This window comes from Periplaneta americana, chromosome 8, assembly GCF_040183065.1.
Source record: "Periplaneta americana isolate PAMFEO1 chromosome 8, P.americana_PAMFEO1_priV1, whole genome shotgun sequence".
NCBI classification, from domain to species: domain Eukaryota; kingdom Metazoa; phylum Arthropoda; class Insecta; order Blattodea; family Blattidae; genus Periplaneta; species Periplaneta americana.
The window spans coordinates 70,852,501-70,873,034 of NC_091124.1; the positions used below are offsets into that span (position 1 = coordinate 70,852,501).

The 20,534-nt window shown below is 37.4% G+C and overlaps 1 protein-coding gene across 1 annotated transcript in view; it reads right to left on the minus strand.

The window, feature by feature from the left end:
* Positions 1–20,534, minus strand: part of LOC138704813 (guanylate cyclase 32E) — a 786,020-nt gene that overhangs the window by 86,946 nt on the left and 678,540 nt on the right. Inside the window, exon 10 of the mRNA XM_069833092.1 lies at positions 5,385–5,581. Within this exon, the coding sequence (XP_069689193.1) occupies positions 5,385–5,581 (197 nt within the window). The remainder of the gene's footprint in view (positions 1–5,384; positions 5,582–20,534) is intronic.

The window sequence follows — 20,534 nt, forward strand, 5'->3', positions numbered from 1 at the left end:
CTTTTTCTAGTGTTTATAAATGATCTTGCTCCCTAATAAAAGAAGTAGGTCATCCCATATTATTTGCAGATGACACAAGTATACTAATTACAGTTAATAACTCCAACACATTCCAATCTTCAACAGAGGAAATTCTACTCAAAATATGTGACTGGTTCTGAGTTAATAAATTAGTATTACATTGTAACAAAAGTGACACAATTCAATTTAAATCCTATCCAAATTCAACCTCGCAAATTACAAGGACAATAATTAACAATAGGTCCCTAATAGAAACAACAACAACCAAATTTATTTATTATATTTAGTGTATATGTAAAATTATCAATAACAATTTATTATTAACCAATCTAACTACTGACTAACTGACTGACTATTTCTGTATACGAAAACCACACGTCCACATAATAGTAACAAATTTGCTCAAAAATACCTTTAGTCACTAATAGATCTGCGTGTCATCTGTTCTCCTACTCACTACACCCACATCTTCATTCACAACCAATTTCCATACTTAACAAAGCAGTTTTATTATTTTTTCACGGCCCATATACATTTCCAACTAAACGACAACCACAATCATTAACCTACTCTTCCATTCATCTAATTCACCGTTATACCTCAATAAACTCCCCTATTCGCCAACCCACATTCACACAGCAATTATCTTCGCCCACGCACTTATTGACAAACGCATTTCGTAAAAAAAAAGTACAGTACTAACGCCCACGACCGCTTACGATTCTTCAACTATGAAGATATTGATTTCGTGCCTGTTTTTATCTAGGAATTTCTCGGCAGTATTGGAGTCTTTACTCTGTTTATGAATTTGCGACGTACCTTTCATCCAGAAGCGTTTTGTAACCATGTACTGTACAGTATTAGAAAAATATTTTGTCGCACAGAAATTTTATAAGTCCCAGAAAGGGCTAATTTTATTACCTCAACTAGTCCTTCTCTTTTCAACCGGTCGCTCGTCCTCTGATCATGCGCACTCTCTCCTTTCTGGGACTTATGAAGTATCCATGCGACGAAACGTTATTGCAAGACTGTATATACGTGGTACAGTCATTAAGTTCTGACACTGACGCCTGAAGGGTAGGCACCCACAAGAATCTGGATGTCTCAGAAGATGCCGCGTGATATGGCGTACACTTAAACAGATCGACATCCTCCCTCAATATAGTCGCCGTTGGCCGCTATGCACGTCTGCCAACGTTGGTGTAGCTGCTGGAAGCACCGCTGAAAGATGTTGGCAGGAAGATGCCGTACGGCTTCTCTTGTGGCAGTCATGACCTTTTCGGCCGCATAAAAATTACGCCCTCGTAGGATTGATTTCATGAGGGGAAAGAGAAAAAAAATCGCATGGTGCGAGATCAGGTGAGTACGGAGGGTGTGGCAAAACAGCGACCTGTTGCCTTGCAAGTTCCTCTTGGACAAGGATGGAGCGATGTGCAGGGGCGTTGTCGTGTAGCAACAGCCAATTCTTCCTATGCCAAAGCTCAGGACGCTTACGACGAATTGAATTGCTTAAACGGCCAAGAATCTCTTTGTAGAGGATCTTGTCTACAGTTGCACCTTGTAGGATGAATTCTATGTGAACAATTCCATTTGAATAAAAAAAAAAACTGTTAAAGCATCACCTTGCCTTTTGACCTGTCTTGTTGCGAATTTTTCTGTCGTGGAAATAATGGCGTTTTCCAGGTGGCGGATTGTCGCTTCAGTTGCGGATCGTAAAGGAAACACCATGTTTCGTCTCCAGTTATGATCGGTTATAGCAGTTTTGCCTAATTTCTGACAGAACGTGACGTTTGCCCGTTGCTCAAACTGCAACATACTCGAGTTCCGACGCGCGCATTCAAATCACCGTCACAACAAAGAGTCGAGAGACTAACTGACAAGGTATCATACCATGGCGCCACCTTTGCGCTATAGTGCACCACAACGCCACTATGCGCTCAGTATTAGAACTTAATGACTGTACCACGTAAATGAACTATATTATGAGGTTTTAAGCTTTAACAGTGACTATCTTCAGAAATAGACTTTTGGATCTTCGAATGAGCACAGAAACTTAACATTTCTAATGTTTTGAAACTATGTATAGGTTTCATCCCCGCGAACTTTCCCGATGTTTCTGTCGGCCGACCAGCGATAGGTAGCCCCCGCTACTGCCGCTGCTTGATCAGCAAACTCAGAGCGCGCTTACTATATTATATTAATAACATTCGGTACTCACCCTCCTCACAGTAGCTGCTGGAAGTATTTTTGTATCTTGTGTGATACATAATTCACATCGTAGAAAGTGGTTTATTTTACGATGCTTTATCAACTGCTATGGTTACCTAACATCTGAATGATATTTGAATTAAACTATTACCTAAAACATCAAACATTTTTGTGCACCATACACCAAAATGTATAATAAAATATACATTATATTAGAAAAGTAAGCTAAGTAAGCAATAATATGTGAAATTATACCGAATCCCGGAAGAATTAAAATATAAACTTCTGATAGTGATAATGCCAGCGAAATAAGTTCAGAGTCCAGCGCCGAAAAGTTATCCAGAATTTGCTTTTAACGGGTTGAGGGAAACTCCGAAAAAATCTAAACTAGGTAACTTGTCCCAACCAGGATTTGAACCGAGAACCTCTCATTTCACGGTCAGACATGCTAGCCGTTACTCCACCATCTTAGTAAGAAACTGTCATTCACACGCATCAGTTCCTCTGCACTAATAGAACGAATTTCTTTTAGAACGTTTTCTTTTATTTTTCAGTGTTCTCCAGAAATTAAAGTCACGTGGTGTTACATCCGGGAATGAGCAGGCAATAACTAACTGCTAATAGACCTAATTCTACGGCCAACACATGCTATTAACATAACATAGAACATAAGTTTTAATCCGGCGAAACGGTGTAAGTTCATGGATGTAAGGAGCAGCGGAAACAGTAGAGAATCTGCAGCTGGTCGGTCGACAGAAACACCGGCAACATTCGCTGGGATTCACTGTAGGCAGGCCTACGAGTTTCAGGTCGCAGCGTTTCCAGTAGTGTCAAGAAGTGTGTTAAAATGGTTGTTATTCATCCTATTAATATTAAATAATTTAGATTTACTTTAATATAATTTCAATTAGCAAAACCAATTTTAGTGAAACTGAAAATGATCGTATGTTGTAGAATTTTAACCAAACATAATTTCCAAGGAATGACTGAAATTGAATATATTTAATCAAATATGAACTTTGTATCTTATGAAAAATACAATGCACGTTTTGTTACAAATATGCAACGAATATTAAGCAAGAAACAATACATTGTTGAAGTAGCTTTAAATTATTTGTACTGTGCATGATGCCATTAAGAAGGCAGAAGGGATAGAAATAATCTTTATTGTAGTTGTAAAACTCTAAGAGATTGAGCTACTCTCTGCTCTCCATCAAGTTCCAACTGCTGAAGTCAGTTATATACTGTGGCAGAGTTTGTATGGTCGTTGACGAGCTATGTATAACCTATAAACAAAATCCACGCATCCTCTCGCCAGCTCATGAACTCAGTCTTACACTAATTAACTAGGCACAGGATATACAAAAGATCGCCTTATGGTTTGGGATACTGTGGCGATAGAGTGGCTGATGTTGGTGGCTGTTAAAATGAACCAATAACGGGAAGAAAGACGCCATGTGTCTTACAGAGTTGAAACATGAGTCGATAGCAATTTGACATTCAGAAAGTGTTGACAAAGTAGTGACGTCATGGGCATTCAGGCTAACTTTAATTAAAATAACAGACTCATAGTAATTCGGGTAGGCAGCAATAACGATGTTCCTCCGAACACCCAACTAATATACGGGATGAACTCTAAATAATGCCATTAATTTCAGGGTGTTATTCTTTGAGATATTTCAAACAAAAAAATTTAATACAATTTTGCTGGTTTCTGCTTCCTTTTTTTAGTTAAAATTTAGAAACATTTCATAGCGTTCTTTGGGAAATCCATTGATTTAATTTCCAACAAGCTCAGTCAATTTATGAGAGCAGTGTATTATGATAATTTAATGATAAAAAGAGTTTTAGTTTTGTTCTTTAAATGTGCAGAAATGTGATCCGAAAAAATGTAACATTGTAAAATTCCTTTTCAGAACGAAAAGTTACATTTGTCTGGGTCAATATTCGTCATAGTTGCAGTGTTACGTTAAAATATGCCCATTCTACTCTTCGCGAAACATACCAGTTCTAAACAAGAGTGCATAAAACTGTCCAATTGCGTGAAATTATGTACTACAGGTGAGAAGAATATAATGTTTTAAATTTGTTGCAGCATTTATTTTCATAAAAAGTAGTTATATGGAAAGATGTCGAAGCTCTAGTATACGGGGAACATTTTTTAAAATTCTTTAACTCTCTAGCTCCTATTAGTGTTTTATGGTTGTACTAAATGATAACGTTATATGTCAACAAAGTAACTTTGAAACTTGTGTTGTCCACAACTGTGCAGTAACGGCTAGCGCGTCTGGCCGCGAAACCAGTTGGCCCGGGTTCGATTCCCGGTCGGGACAAGTTATCTGGTTGAGGTTTTTTCCGGGGTTTTCCCTCAACCCAATATGAGCAAATGCTGGGTAACTTTCGGTGCTGGGCCCCTGACTCATTTCACCGACATTATCACCTTCATCTCATTCAGACGCTAAATAACCTAAGATGTTGATAAAGCGTCGTAAAATAACCTACTAAAAACTTGTCTTGAGCTTCCTGCCCAGCAACAGTTCTGATATGTTGCATTTAAAATTTGGAAGATTGGTTAATTAATAATCCAACACATTCACATTCATACAAATTTCAAGACTAGACATCCTGGGAACCTTTTTCAAGGACGATTCCCCGGGAATCGAACCCGGGACCTGCAGATCTTTAAGCCAGTATGCTGATCACCAGACCATGGATACAACCAAAGAGATGCTATAGTCCGTCCCAGGATTCTGTGGAGCAGAAAGACGAAACAAGACCTCTATGCAAGTGATATGCGGGAGGGCTAGGGTTAATGACTGCTCTGGGGAAGGCACTGGTTGAACGAAGCTAGCAATCGCTTGCATGAGGGGGTCATTTCTATCTTTACTATACCTTCCACCACGAGCATCTAACCCCTTAGCAGACTCGAGCTGATGCTGCCCGCAATACACTCCGGCACAGATAGACTCCGCCCCGATATGCGCGAAGTTATTCCACAGATTCCTGGGAAGGACCATAGTGGAGTGAATAAATAATCGTGAAGGCTTTTAACTGCTCAGTAGAGGTCCTCCCATTATAGGTTGGCTTGAATATGAGGAAACAGCTAATAGCATGTTAACAACATCTCACGCACTACTTGACGCCACTCATGTTACCCTGGAGATTTTGGTGCTGAGCGACGCGTTGTGCAGCTGCTGCTCCTCGTTCATCTGGATGTCCTTGTAGTCCACCTTCCACAGAAGACTGTCCAGCTCCTGCTCGTAGCGCCAGTTGCGGTACAGCACCAGAAGCACCACAGCTAGGATCAGCATCAGGCCGCCCGCCACGCCAGCCGCGATTTCTCCTGTATGCGCTGCAGTACAGATATCAAGTGTTACAATCAGTAAATCGGTCATTTATTGTGATTTTTAGTCGGATACAAATTCTAAACTGGTACATAACAGGTCATTACATTGATCGGAAAAAAGTATTGCACTAACTTCTAATGTGTGTCGAGAGGTCTAATGTTGTTTCACAAGTATTTTTGAAGTGCCACTAGATTCAACTTAAACACACTTCTTTTTTGAGAGGGTGGCATTGACTGCTAAGAAACTTCCATGTGATTTCAAAAGTTTTCGTTTCTGCAAATGTTTACGAAGTGGCATCAGATTGAATTTATGCACATTGATTTATTCAGAGGGAATATTTCAAGCTGTCCATTTGTTCCACTGCCTCGTTTCGAATTCGCACGTTTATCATCTTATTTTTCTTCCGATAACCATGATCTTCGGCTTACAAGGTGAACTAAAACATCTAATTGATAAATGAGTTCTATTCAGTCAATACTTAACTTATGTTAAGTACTGACTGAATGGAACTCATTTATCAATTAACATTGTACTTAACGGAACCAATATGCCATTAAAATTTAAACATCTACCTTTTCAACGTTCAACATCATTGTGTTCCATGATCACAATAAAGTCAAAGCATTCGAAAAAGGATTCGATTTATGTTTAAAGGGCGTAAAACGTTTTTCCTTTCCTGACATTAACATTTGTTTAATAACAGTGAGCTTTTCTTAGATCCTTTTTTTTTGAATCTGCATTAACCTACTTCTTTATTCTGCGAACAAGTTACAAAGCTACTTTTCAGAAAATTACATAGAAATCAATAGGTTCAAAGCCAGTTTCTATATTTCTAAGATACATTCACACTGTTAAGTGAAGTAATTTGTGCTTCTATTGTTAAAAGTAAATTTTAATTGAAATTTAATAACTATTTGAGTACTTCTAAAAGTTGAATATTCTGATTTTCCGGATGGGGCAGCAAAGCTATTAACACAATTTTCCGCTTCATACTTATGTGAAAAGGAATTTTACACTCTAGTTCAAGTGAAAGACAAGTACAGAAATAGACTTGACGTATGCTTAAATTTATGACTGAAGTAAACCACCTTAGAGAACTTAACATAAGCTTATATCAGCTTATGCAGGAACATCAGACCCACTCCACACACACTAGATTCACGATCTAAAAGGTTCTGATTAAATTTTAATAACAGCATTTCTTTACATAATATACTTTAGTTCTTATTATACCAAGTTAATTAAGTTCAAAATGAGTATAAAAACTGATCGATTCCGTGAGTTTTTTTTTTAAATTGAAGATGGGCCCCGAACATACAAAGTTTGAGAATTAATGATCCATCGCGGCATTTCTCAAACTTTCTAGCCGCGCCACAACAGAAAACATAAACACAAAATAATATTGTTACTTCGCGAACCTCCTGAAAAAAAAAAGAGTAAAACAATATGTGCGACTAGTTTGAACTGTTTAGTTGCCTTGATGTTTGAATCGACATGATAGTACACATCGATTGTGAAAGTTTGGACTTTGGACTGTAGTATTAATTTGTTTTAATGTTGCGCTTCTAATAAATGCGTTTTAAATAAATGTGTTCGTTTTTCTCACAAAATATGTCATATTCCTTCCTTACATATTAAGTTTCTTTATTTCGCTACTTCCTTTATATGACACCGTACCTCTCGGTTTGAGGAATGCTCGTTCGATTCACGAAAGCTCAATTCATTTCGTATTCGAAAACGTATTATGTAAAATTCTGTCGTTTCTTGACTCCAGTGAAAAATTAATGATTTATGTAAGATTGAGCGGACTGGAAGAGACGCATAAAGTAACCTTTTACTCTCGGATTATGTATTTTTCACTTTGTTACAAATTTCCCACTCTTCAGCGGTTTCCACTAGTGCTATTTATTCTCGATAGAGAGAAACACACTCAGCCAGTTGCGATATTTCTCTGATAGATGGCCAGCCCATCGCAAAGATTAGAAGGTGATAAGTGATAACGAAATAATGTATATTTATTTGGAAACGGTTTATAAATAAAACCAAATTCTGAAACGAAAGTAAACAATAAAATGTATCATGCTTAAGCAGCAAAAAGACAATTAAATGGAATATTTTGGAGTAGAGATATCAGACTAGAAGTTAAGAAGACTATCCTAAAGGTTATTGTTGAAAGTATTCTGGGATATGGCGTGGAAGAGTGGACGCTAACTGAAAGATATAAGGATCGAATTCATATTGTAGAAACGAATGTCGTTCGGAGAAGCTACGAATCTTCCGAATTAAAAGAGTCCGGAATGAGACGGTTTAAGAAAAATGAAACTCAAGTACAACATCATAGATCGCCCAGAAACTCGATCATTACAGCGCATGCATTATGTCCAGACACTCCCCCATTCTTCCTACTGAGCTGCGCACGAAATCGGATGAATCTACTTACTAAATTACAGGGATATGGGTTAACCTTTGCCTTGAACTCGGTAGACACACGCCCGGTCTTCCCTTCTACTCCTACCTCCTCCACAGAAACGTTGTTCCCCTCTGCGGATCGCGAGTGTCTTGACAAAATGTATGAGCTGTACAATGGTATGGTCATATCCAGCGAATGTCCATGGATAGGTGGCCCAAGAAATTAATACATTGGTCTCCAGAAGATCGTAGGAAAAAAAGAACGCCCTCGATTTACTTGGAGGGGGGATATTAAGAAGATCGTGGAATTTAGGGACTGGACGACAACATATGGGAAGATACAGCAAAATGCAGAATGAGATTAAAAGACAACCACTGATAAAAGTGAATACGCCCTTAAAAGTAAAAAAGTAACTTTATAAATAATTTAGCAATCTTCTCCTGAATATATCAATAACATATGCATAATTAAGTAACAAATATTCAATCACATGAGAGTTGGTGAATAAAATTTGTATAAAGAAATGCCAATATATTATAACCTCTTGAGTCCTGAGAGTATAATACACTATACCATGCTTCATAACTGATTATGATACAAGATGAAGGGGCAGAGACTTGATATAGTATAATATCCTTGCATTTGTGCCCTAACTGTAACCTGCAGAATTTTTTCAGTATTTTTTTCTCATGTCAGTGACTTTTTTTTGAAGTGTAGAATTATATCGAACTTAAAAAACAACAAATGTCTCAGAACTCAGGAGGTTAATGTATAAAAACATGCAGTAGGTGTATTAATTCTTTGAGTTACCTTCTAAATGGATGAGATTACTCAAGTATTAACAGTCATATTGATTATTTCAAGCCTTAATAAAATCCGTGACGCGACAGCCAATCAAGGACCAAGGCTGACCAGCTGGCTGCTGGCCTCATGTCCACATGTCTCAGTAAAGGTGACCGAAGACCCAACCAAATACCGTGTGGTTAGCACGACGATCACCACAGTCGTCATAACTGGTTTCCGTAACTGGATTTCGCTATCTATCGCAGCTCTCCAATTTATCACGATAATGGATGGGTACCGATCCCATGCACTTGTGGAAATTTCATGAGAAAATTCCTTCCCTGTGAGGACTCGAACCAGCATGCATTCTGTAACACGAGTCCTAGACATGATGCCTTAAACCACGACACTACGGCGTGGGATCAAGCCTTAATACCTTGTCTGAAGCATTAGATTGGGAATATAATTCTAAGCAGTACTTCTAACATAAATATTCGAATGAATATGCGATATGTAATTTTATTTGTCATATTAACATACTTACTTACAAATGACCTTTAGGAAACACGGAGTTTCACTGCAGCCCTCACATAAGCCCGTCATCGGTCCCTATCCTAAGCAAGATTTATCCAGTCCCTAGCATCATATCTCACCTCCCTCAAATCCATTTCAATATTATCTTTCGATCTACGTCTCGCGGCCTCCCGAAAAGTCTTTTTCCATCAGGTCTTCCGACTAACATTCTATATGCATTTCTGGATTCACTTCTACATGCTACATGCCCTGCCCATCTCAAACATCTGGATTAGAAACATTAAATTATTATGGTTTAATTAAAGACATTCGCAACTGCAGAGGTTACGGTATATCAGTGTCGCCGGTGTGCCGGAATTTTGTCCCACAGGAGTTCTTTACATGCCAATAAATCTACTGACATGAGCCTGTCGCATTTTAACACACTTAAATGCCATCGACCTGGGCCGGAATCGAACTCGCAACCTTGAGCACAGAAGGCCAGCGCTATACCGACTACGCTACCCAGGCCGACCGTCTGAATTTAAAGTTCATAATTAACCCGTCTTAGCCCAAACTCATTACAGATGTACAAATTGTTTATAAATGATTAAATAATGTTTATTATAGTCTATAGAAGTATTGTTTATTGAGATTTCATGGAAAATCATATTTACAAACGGACTGTAGGGGCGTCACTTGTAGGTGACATTGGGCAATAAATCTTATTGTTACATTTAATGACTGCAATATCATATTTTATTCAGTGGAGAATATTTAAGATAGCATATATGTAATGCTACTACTAGATGGGACTGAATCGCTGGCTGGATGTCTGTATGGAGATTTCCCATAGAGACCACAATATACTCGCACGATATTTCGCCGGAATTCACAATATGTCAAGTCTTTTTGTATTGCATCTCTTCTTGATACTAACCACGCATTATGACAGGCTGCATCGAGATCAAATGCAAAATTGGGTACCACCATTTCGTTCCATGAAAGCTCACTTTCAAAGAATGAACATTTTCGTCAAATCTTTCTACTCCTTCCATGTATTTGATGTACTATTCAATAACCGAAGGGCAATCCACTTGAATTTTACTTCGTTTCCCTGCAATAGCACTGACTCGATCTGCTTTCAAAATTGGAGTTACATTGTGTCAATTTGAAGCAAGAGTGACAATATTATTATCATGCCATCGAACAACAGCATCATCCTGTGTCACAGCGAAAGATATTGCACCACGATTGCGCTTTTTCATATGCTTAGCGAGGTAGCCAAGACGTGTAGCTGCTGACCATAGTTTATATACAAAACGCATGAATATGAATATGCTGGTTGTCACTGTCTCCCATAATAGGGAGCCATTGTTTCATGAATAGATTTGTGACTCCACCATATCTTTTCAAACTGGTGGCCAAAATTGCCATTTAGAATCTCGAAGTATCTTCGGACTTTACCAAATTCATCATTAGGAGGAAGATTGAAATTGTCCGAAAGATGTAAATACTTATGGATTTCTGTAAACCTACTTCTCCTCATGGTATTGGATACAAGTTCATTGTGTACATCTGATTTTGTTTCGCAAAACATTGTTATGCTTTGGGGAGACATGTAGCCCGTCAGTAAGAGAATGGTAATGTAAACTTTTTATATCATTTTTGTCCAATTCAATAGAATGATTCCTTTGGAGGGCATACAATTTTGACATTTTACACATGACAGCGAGTATGTCTTCACTGAACAGGAGCTCGAAACATTAGACAGGAGTAAGTTTTGATTCATTATAATCTGTAAATGTTTCATCTACGTCGCCTCTTCCAGATTTACAAGTAAAGATTTCTTCTTTGTCAGACCACTCTTTATTACAAAAAGAAATATTAGAAGTAGATTATTTTTTTCTCTGCTGAAGTCTAATACTAGAAATAGATTGTCTTTCATCGCGAGAAATGTTAGAATAACACTGTGTTCTTTCGTAGACCGTAATTATTTCTTCCATGTATATTCATATCTGAATTCGGTAGTTTGTTTTTGTCTGTTGAAACTTGAGTGTTTATTTCCTCAATATAAGAATTGGACATTGTTATCTCGTCAATTATTGATGGTCTCGGGTTATTTCCTTCATCATTATCTATTAGTACGTCATTGGCAGAAGTAACGTTGACTTCAAATGTAGATCTGAGTATTCTTCCTGAAAGATAGTTGATGTCACTGGTTGTTTCGCCACCACTTTCCTCATCCATAACTGGTCCATCAGCCGGTGGAAATATGGTAATATCAATAACAGACGAAGCTCCAATTGTATCTTCGTCCATCACCTCCAGTATTTCATACACAGTCAGACTATAGAAGAAAAATAAGTAACATAACTATACTAATATAATGAGATCGGACGTTTAACGTATTTGACCAATGTCACCTGGAGGTGACATGTCACTTTGCAGTCCCTATATACACTATATGCACCTTTTTTACTTGTTTTTGAAAACTGCATATAAAATATCAATAGTTTAATAATGTATATATGAAAACAAAAATAAAACTACTTAACTCTTACTTCTATTTTCACAAGCCATTATGTGAAGTGCGCACAAAGTTGAGATTCTTCTGCATCCACGCTGATGTTTTCTTCTCTACTGCTGCAGATTTACGAGCTAGTTGCCAAAAATGGTTGAAATTCAGTTACTAGATGTCTAATAAGGCATTGTCGACGGCGATCTATGTTTAAATATATTTATTGGTAATTTTGGACAGCTTGTTAGGGAGAGTCACCTGTAGGTGACATTGGGACATCAAGAGTTAAATACAAGGCGTGCAGTTCTGCGTTGTGTAACTTTCTCCGTTTTCCTGTAACTTCACCCCTCTTAGTCCCAAATATTTTACTAAGCACCTTATTCTCGAACATCCTTAACCTCTGTTCCTCTCAAAGTGGCAGTCCAAGTTTCACAACCATACACAACAATCGGTAATGTAACTGGTCATATTAACATAGCTATTTAAAATAGGTATCTAATTCTCGTGTCCATTTTCTACATTAAAAAAATAACAATCCACGAATTCGATAGTAAAATAATGTGGTCTCTCCAGGAGAGTAAGGAACTATGTAACTCCAAGCTTGTAGGTCATTTGTCTCAATCCGTGTGTCACCGTTATACTCAAAAAACTACTATTTAAAGAAAAAAAGCCGAAATATGGGCATATCCAATTTAAAATAAGGGAAAGAAATTTCGCTGAACATGGGGAAAAAGAGAGTATAATTTGCAGTCTTTCTTGAAGGTTCTAAGAACATAAAAACCATTTATTTCCAGCATCGAACCATAGCAAAATATGTGGTTCGTACATAGTTCTGGCAAGGACTGACCTAACTCTATTTGAAACATTGTTATACACCTACATTCACAAAAGAAATGTTACTCTGATTCCTTTACGGGGTATATGTAGAGATTTGACCTAGTCAGAGTTTCATTTGCTTGGTTTCATGAAGTAATAACACATGCTTAGGAATCTTCTGTCTCTCCTTCAATGCTGCTGTGGTGTAGGAGGAAGGAATTTAAGCTCAAGCGACAGTGAGACGGAAGAAAGGAAGTTTTATTGTGCCTCGTAATGTGAAAGCAATTCGAACGCTGATGACTGAGCATTTTGTGCAGACGAATCGGAGGATGAAAAGTTCCAGTTTGTATTGAAAGAAGTAACGTCACTTTTATGACGCAATCAAATGGCAGAATAGTCGTCATGAAAATGCTAGCACGTCATCCAAACCAACCGACTCAGCACAGCGCAGGAGCTGTTAAATCGCCATTATCTCCCTCCGCCTTTGTCACCTTCCTTAAAATTGCGTTACAACTTCCCGGTCACTTTATTAACAGACATATCGACGAGACAGTTTATTGCGCTTTTGTTTCTATTTTCAAGGGAAAAAGAACAGAAAACGGGCGCGTGTATTTATGGTCATTAGTTGGCCTCGACGACAGAAGTGTTACCATTCCTGTCATTAGATCCAGACTCGGAGCTTCAAAGTGAGTTGAAAACGTTGGACTTTCAATGATGAAAATATCTTAGCACAGCTTACCTCGGAAAAGAATTGAAGCCAACGGAAAAAGTGTTTTATGCGGTATGTCTAACTTAACACCAATATAAGAAATGATTATAACTGAAAATGTATACGACAAAGTCAGTGAGTCAGTGAGTAAGTCAGTCAGTCAGTGAGTCAGTCAGTCAGTGAGTAAGTCAATCAGTGAGTCAGTCAGTGAGTGAGTCAGTGAGTGAGTCAGTGAGTGAGTCAGTGAGACAGTCAGTGAGTGAGTCAGTCAGTCACTTCAACCAGCCGGTAATTAACCAACCAGTCAACAATCAATGAAATAACCAGTCAATTCATCAGATCAGTCACTTGAGGTAGGTCGGTCATATGGGTCAATCATTTACTCAGGCCAATCAATTAATCAATCATCCAGTCAATTCATATCGATAAATCAACCAATAAAAAAATCAATCGATCAGTCAGCCAGTCAGTAAATCACTCAGGTCAATTAATCAATTATTCAATCAATCAATCAATCAATTCGTGAATTCAGTAAATCGATCAATTAGTCAAACTGATCGACTAATAAAATAAATTATTTTCTCCTTCTTTCTTTGTTTAAACTCTTCTTTTATCCGAATGGCACACAACTGAGGGGGCAGGACAGGAAGATTCATTTGTACGTATTTTATACAACTCACAAATGTGGCACTGCCTGGCCATGGGAGAGTTATGGCTAGGGCCGTGACATCGGTATATTTGTATTAGATTGAAGGTGAACACACGACGCCGGGCAGAATGTAGTCGACGTGTTTCAAGTACAGGCAGCGGAAGCGAATTTGACACACGCCTAGCAAGCACGTTCCATGTTTTGTATACGATTATTGCGTATTATAAAATCAAGACAATACAATCATTGTATTATTATTTAGTAGGTTATTTTAAGACGCTTTATCAACAGCTTAGGTTATTTAGCGTCTGAATGAGATGAAGGTGATAATGCCGGTGAAATGAATCCGGGGTCCAACACCGAAAGTTACCCAGCATTTGCTCATATTGGGCTGAGGGAAAACCCCGGAAAAAACCTCAACCAGGTAACTTGCCCCGACCGGGAATCGAACCCGGGCCACCTGGTTTCGCGGCTAGACGCGCTAACCGTTACTCCACAGGTGTGGACCAATCATTGTATATAGGCCTAAGGGTTAATAATGGAAAGGTCTAAAATGCAGGTGAGGTTGAGAATAATTGTTGGAAATCATACTTAAATTGTCACAAATGTGATAAAACAGAGTTTTGCATTACAGTTTTAGAATACCTAAAACGTATATGGCGTACAATTTTGCTTTCCCTATATTTAATTGTTACATTAATTTATTTATCACATCTATTCCGTACCTTACTTTTCTTGTCTGTTGTTTGCCTGGTTTCGGTTCCTGCTGCAATAAACAACAACATTCATTTTCAAAGTTTCAAATGAAAATGACCGCCGAGTGTCGGATAGTATAACCTTGTATGCGGAAAAACTGCGTTCAACATCGGGCGCATATGTAAAATATTTCACATCATTCATTTCTACATCAAGTTGATAACAACCGCACTTGTCATCTGACAAAACTCTTGCAATTTTGCATAATGAATTGAAACCACCGTTTTTTTTTTGTATTACTGTGTTCATTTTCGCACACAATTTCTTGCTTATATCATCTTGCAGATCATTCACTTTTGAGATGAGATGATTTACTATCGAAATTTTCTCCACCAATTTCACACCAATCTTTTCGAGACATTCGATTGTAGAGTGGATAAATCTAAAATTAGATGAAATATATTCACACTATTTTTTAATATTTGGGTCACCAAGAAGAGTTTGGGCATTACTTATGGAAGCTGCATCGTTTCCGTCAAACATGTTTATGACTCCTTTTCCTCTTATATACAATAATTGTATTGTCTTGATTTTATAATACGCAATAATCGTATACAAAACACGGAAAGTGCTTGCTTAGGCGTTTGTCATATTCGCTTCTGATGCGTATACTTGAAACACGTCCGGCGTCATGTGTTCATCTTCAATCGACCTGAAACTGATACAAAAATACCGATGTCACGGCCTTAGTTATGACTAGGCTTCGAAACTTCGGACCCAATAGAGCAGTTCAGTGGGAAATCCACATAACGGCATACTGAGTATAGTGGTAAAGCGTACAGTGGGTGGGGGTACTGAAGAATGAAAGCCAACAAATATGCAAAGAAAACGTTCTGGATTTGAAGGTTCTGACGAATAATTTGGTTTTTATACAAACCCATTTTCAAACTGTGTCTGAAACTATTACACGGTTAGAAAAGTCAGAGAAAGAGACGCCGGAAGCCCTCAAATTAGTTGAGGAAATGACACAGAATTAATGAGACACCAAGTACACCGGTTACTGAACGTGCAAAACGGAAGTGGAAATGAATTTTATGTAAAAAACGGATATGGAATATTGTGTAACATAAATAGCAAATTAGTGGACATAGAGTCACCCGAGAATAAAGGACTGTCTCTTAGAGACTGCAACGATGTTAGGTTTTTTCGTTTTGCTCCTATCATGTCATGCGACGTAGAGAACAGCTTTTGACAGTACAAACTGTGTTTGGCAGATAACCGACAAAGATTTACGTTTGAGACACTAATATGTATGTATCTCGTAGTAGCCTACATTGCAATTCGGTACTGTAACTGCACTTCCTAAAGACGACCAATAGGATTAATGAAGAATTAAAATTGCTATATGTTTATTTCCACCATTAACACTGTGTATAATTAAACACAAATGCTTATAAAAGAGAGGAGAATAAATTCTTTTCACATTCTTTTTACACTGTCACTGTGTAATGTATATTACTTTCAGAATGTACAGTGGTGGCAAAAAAATCCGGACCGACCCTTGTAGCTGATTTCAGACCCTTGTTGACTTCAGAGTACGATAGATTGGTAACTAAGACTTTCGTGGTTCGAATCCTGCCTGGGAAGGAAACTTTTTTTTTGTTCCTTATTCAAATTTATTCCCAATGCTTTTCGATTGCTGGTAAAATTCATGTTCTGGGAATAATAAGTTAATTAAGTAGTAAAATATCGCTGCAATCGAAAAGTAGTGGGAATAAATTTGAATAAGGAATAAAAAAAATTTCCTTCCCACGCAGGATTCGAACCACGAAAGTCTTAGTTACCAGTCTATCGTGCTCTGGAGTGAACAAGGCTCTGAAATCAGCTACAAGAGTCAGTCCGGTTTTTTTTTGCCACTACTGTAATATGTGTGTGTTTCCCCATACTACCGCACTCTACTCTAAATAGCAACGTTGTTACCTCAACACATCTCTACCTTTCACTACCTGCAGCGAGTCGTCAACCTATAGTACATGCACAGTAAACTTATTGTATCAGTTATGACACAGGATCATCGCAGAGACATCACAGGACAATCACAAAATAACGAACACCCAGTCCCTTGTACGGAAGATAAATTTCTTCCCTTGCCCAATCAGGGAATCGAACCTCAGACCGCTTGATTAAGAAGCGCACACGCTATCCACACAGCCAGAACGGCGATCTCCTATTATCTATAGACCAATAAATAAGTCAATAAGTTTATTAATACTCAAGCATTAATGACAACGTGATGCATAATTGGTGGCTTGATGGACGGAGAAACGGGAATAGCCGTATTGGTACAAATCCTGCTCCAATGTGACATACTTTTGTTCAGTAACGGCTTTACTAATACAGGCGTCTAACTGTATTATACTTACACAATGAATAGCTCGTTTATAAGACGTGTGTAAATTCCTTACCGGTACTAATAATCACTACATACGTCGTGTATAACAATAAGTTACAACTGTTACCCAGCTACGTCATAACTTCGTCATTACTTCATTACGAAAGGTAATATAATAACTGAGCTTCTCTATTGCATCCGATAATGTGCGCTACTGTGCCGGGCTAAGTATCGATAGTACATCTGGGCTTGGTCGATTGCCTCGCTATATTTTGGTCAAAGGAAACAGCTACAGCAATATTATTCTAAATTATTATGTGCTCTTTGGTTTGTTCTTCTGTATTACAAGGCAACCATCATCGTAAAATGACAATCTATATGAACAGCTGTTAGAGTGGCCATTTTTTCTTCTATATACAACATTTAAACGAGAGGTTTCGTGTAGGGTCTTTATAACTACTGCAAAGCAATTCTCATGTGTAGTTACAGCCTGTTTATACATCCATCGCTTATGCATGGTTTATTAGTAACGTTTTCTGTCCCAACTCTGCATAAGTCTCGTAAAAAAACTATAGGCCAACACGGTTTATTAGGAAGACCGTAAATGTTTCACTTAACTCAGCAGTATTTTAACCTAAATCCCTGACGTTGTAAACAGACGTTCCAGTCGTTCTTTGAATCATAATAATTCTGTATCTGTTGAAGTTCGTATTACTATCAAATTCTGCTACCCGATGATACATTGTGTAAGGAGATAAGTTATGTCTATCCCTTGAACATCATTTATATGAAGTTTATCTGACTCAACGCCGCATGAAACTCTTCTGTGATGAAGAGCAGAACTTTGCAAGTTCATCTGTAACCGGGAGATTGCACATATTGCAAGCATCCAATAAGAAAAATGAGAAGTTCTGCTGAACTACGCTGAAACAGGTTGAAGGTACAACAGATAAATCTTTAGTAAACTTCGATTCAGGACACAAAACGAGGTCTTCCAATCTAAGATTGAGCAAGAGGTTTATCGAAAACAAAGTTTGAATTTGATATATTTACTGCAATGTGCCAACTATGAAACGACTCAAGAAGTTACAAGAGAAATTAATTAAATTATTATTATTATTATTATTATTATTATTATTATTATTATTATTATTATTGATATTTGATAATTCAGTATGTTTCTTCCGTTTCTTTTCTAGTACAGAGATCATTAAAGCGTATGCGATGGTATGTGATAATAGAGAAACGTACGGTGTTTGACCAAGTAATCGAAATATTTAGAGAGATTTACCTTTCTGATTTTTCCCCGAGATCGAATCTCAATTCCATACACCACATTCGCGCAAAACTGTAACTATTTTCCTATACGTAAAACTACAACATAATAGCGCACATCTAAAAACCTAATGTACAGTACTAGCCTATGTAAAATAGGATTTTTGTTTGGAATAAATAATTTAATAATGAATAAATTTGAACCCATTCGATGAACAGCTACCAACTGACTTCCTGAATTGTCTAGATATTTTATTAATAATAATAATAATAATAATAATAATAATAATAATAATAATAATAATAATAGGCTAAACACGCATGCAATATTCTAGATATCTTTCAGAAATCAAACATTTATACAATTATTACATATTTATAACTTAAAAAATGAACAAGTATTTATCATTCTATAATAGAAAATATAACTACTACTATAAGGACCCGAAACTTGTATGATAACTGGAGTACAAAAACAAAATATGCTTCTAACAACAGAAGTGAATTACCTACTATAGGTACGGTCGGCGAGGAAGTGTAAAGTAGGAAAAGATAGAAAAGAAGTGAGAAGAAATGTTATAAATGTATAATAAATGTGACAGAAAAGATGGAACGTAGACGACTGACTTGGTGCGATCATGTTAAAGAATGGGAGAGCACGGCATACCGAAGATGACATTGAAATAGGTGCCGGAAAAGAAAAAATGAGGGTAAAAGATCCAGACTCACTTGAATTTTAATGATTTTGAATAGCATGGGGGGAAAAACGAAGAAAGACGATTGGTGGGGGTCTAAGATAGAGAATTTTTGAAGGAGCAAATTTTTTAAATGTTTAATGTGTTTTAATCGATTAACTCAGACATTTTTAATTTGAAATAAAATAATGTAATTTAGCCTTAATTATAATATTTTAAATTTGAAGGTGATATATATTCTTTTATGGGCGGATCCAGAAATGCTTATAGAGTGTTAGTTGGGAGGTCGGAGGGAATAAGACCTTTGGGGAGGCCAAGACGTAGATGGGAGGATAATATTAAAATGGATTTGAGGGAGGTAGGATATGATGGTAGGGACTGGATTAATCTTGCTCAGGATAGGGACCTATGGCGGGCTTAGTGAGGGCGGCAATGAACCTCCGGTTTCCTTAAAAGCCGCAAGTAAGTAAGTAAGTAAGTAAGTATATATTCTTTATTATCATAGTATAAGCAGTAACATGGGCTGCAGCCAGGAAGGCAAAAGGCAAAGGAAGCTTTTAATAGAAAAAGGAGCATCATCTGCGGACCTCTGGAAAAAGAAGTGAGGAAGAGACTACTAAAGTGCTTTGTGTGGAGTGTGGAATTATATGGGAACAGAAACATGGACATTACAGTGAAATGAAGAGAAACGAATAGACTCATTTGAAATGCGGATATGGAAAAAAATGGAGCTTTTGAAGTGGACAGACAGAAGTTCTGTTGGTAAGAGAGGGTGAAGAAAGAATGATGAAGAAACTGATCAGAAAGAGAAAAAGGAATTAGCTGGGTCACTGGATGAAAAGCAACTGCCTACTGAAGGATGCACTGGAAGGAATAGTGAATGGCAGAAGAGTTTGGGGCAGAAGAAGATATCAGATGACAGACTACATTAAGATATATGGATCATATGAGGAAACAAAGAGAAAGGCAGAAAATAGGAAAGGGTGGAGAATGCTGAGTTTGCAGTGAAAGACCTGCCTTTGGGCAGAACACTATGAATGAATGAATCATACATTTCGATTTCTGAAATTAATAGGGTCTATGACTTCCAATAATTTACATTGTATTATTTTAATGTAGTTATTGTATTATTTTCATTGTGTCATTTACAAAGGGAAGTTTATAATTTTATGACCGAGGTTACAATGACGGCTGAAAGTAACAACTGTAATAGTAAAAGAGTCTAAAACAAAAAATAAATAATAAATGAAAGTTTATAAATGTAAAATGTGAATGACTATTATTGAATGAATTTAATACTTTCAATACGATTGCTTACAGGATGATATTCGCTGTATGAACTGAAACAGTCTACCGCTCTGGAGTAACAGCATGCCTGACCGTGAAACGAGCGGGACCGGGTTCAAATCCTGTTTGGGACAAGTTAAGTAACTTGAGGTTTTTTCCGGGGTTTCTCTCAACCCATGCTAATGCTGCTGACTTTCGGCGGGAGACCATGG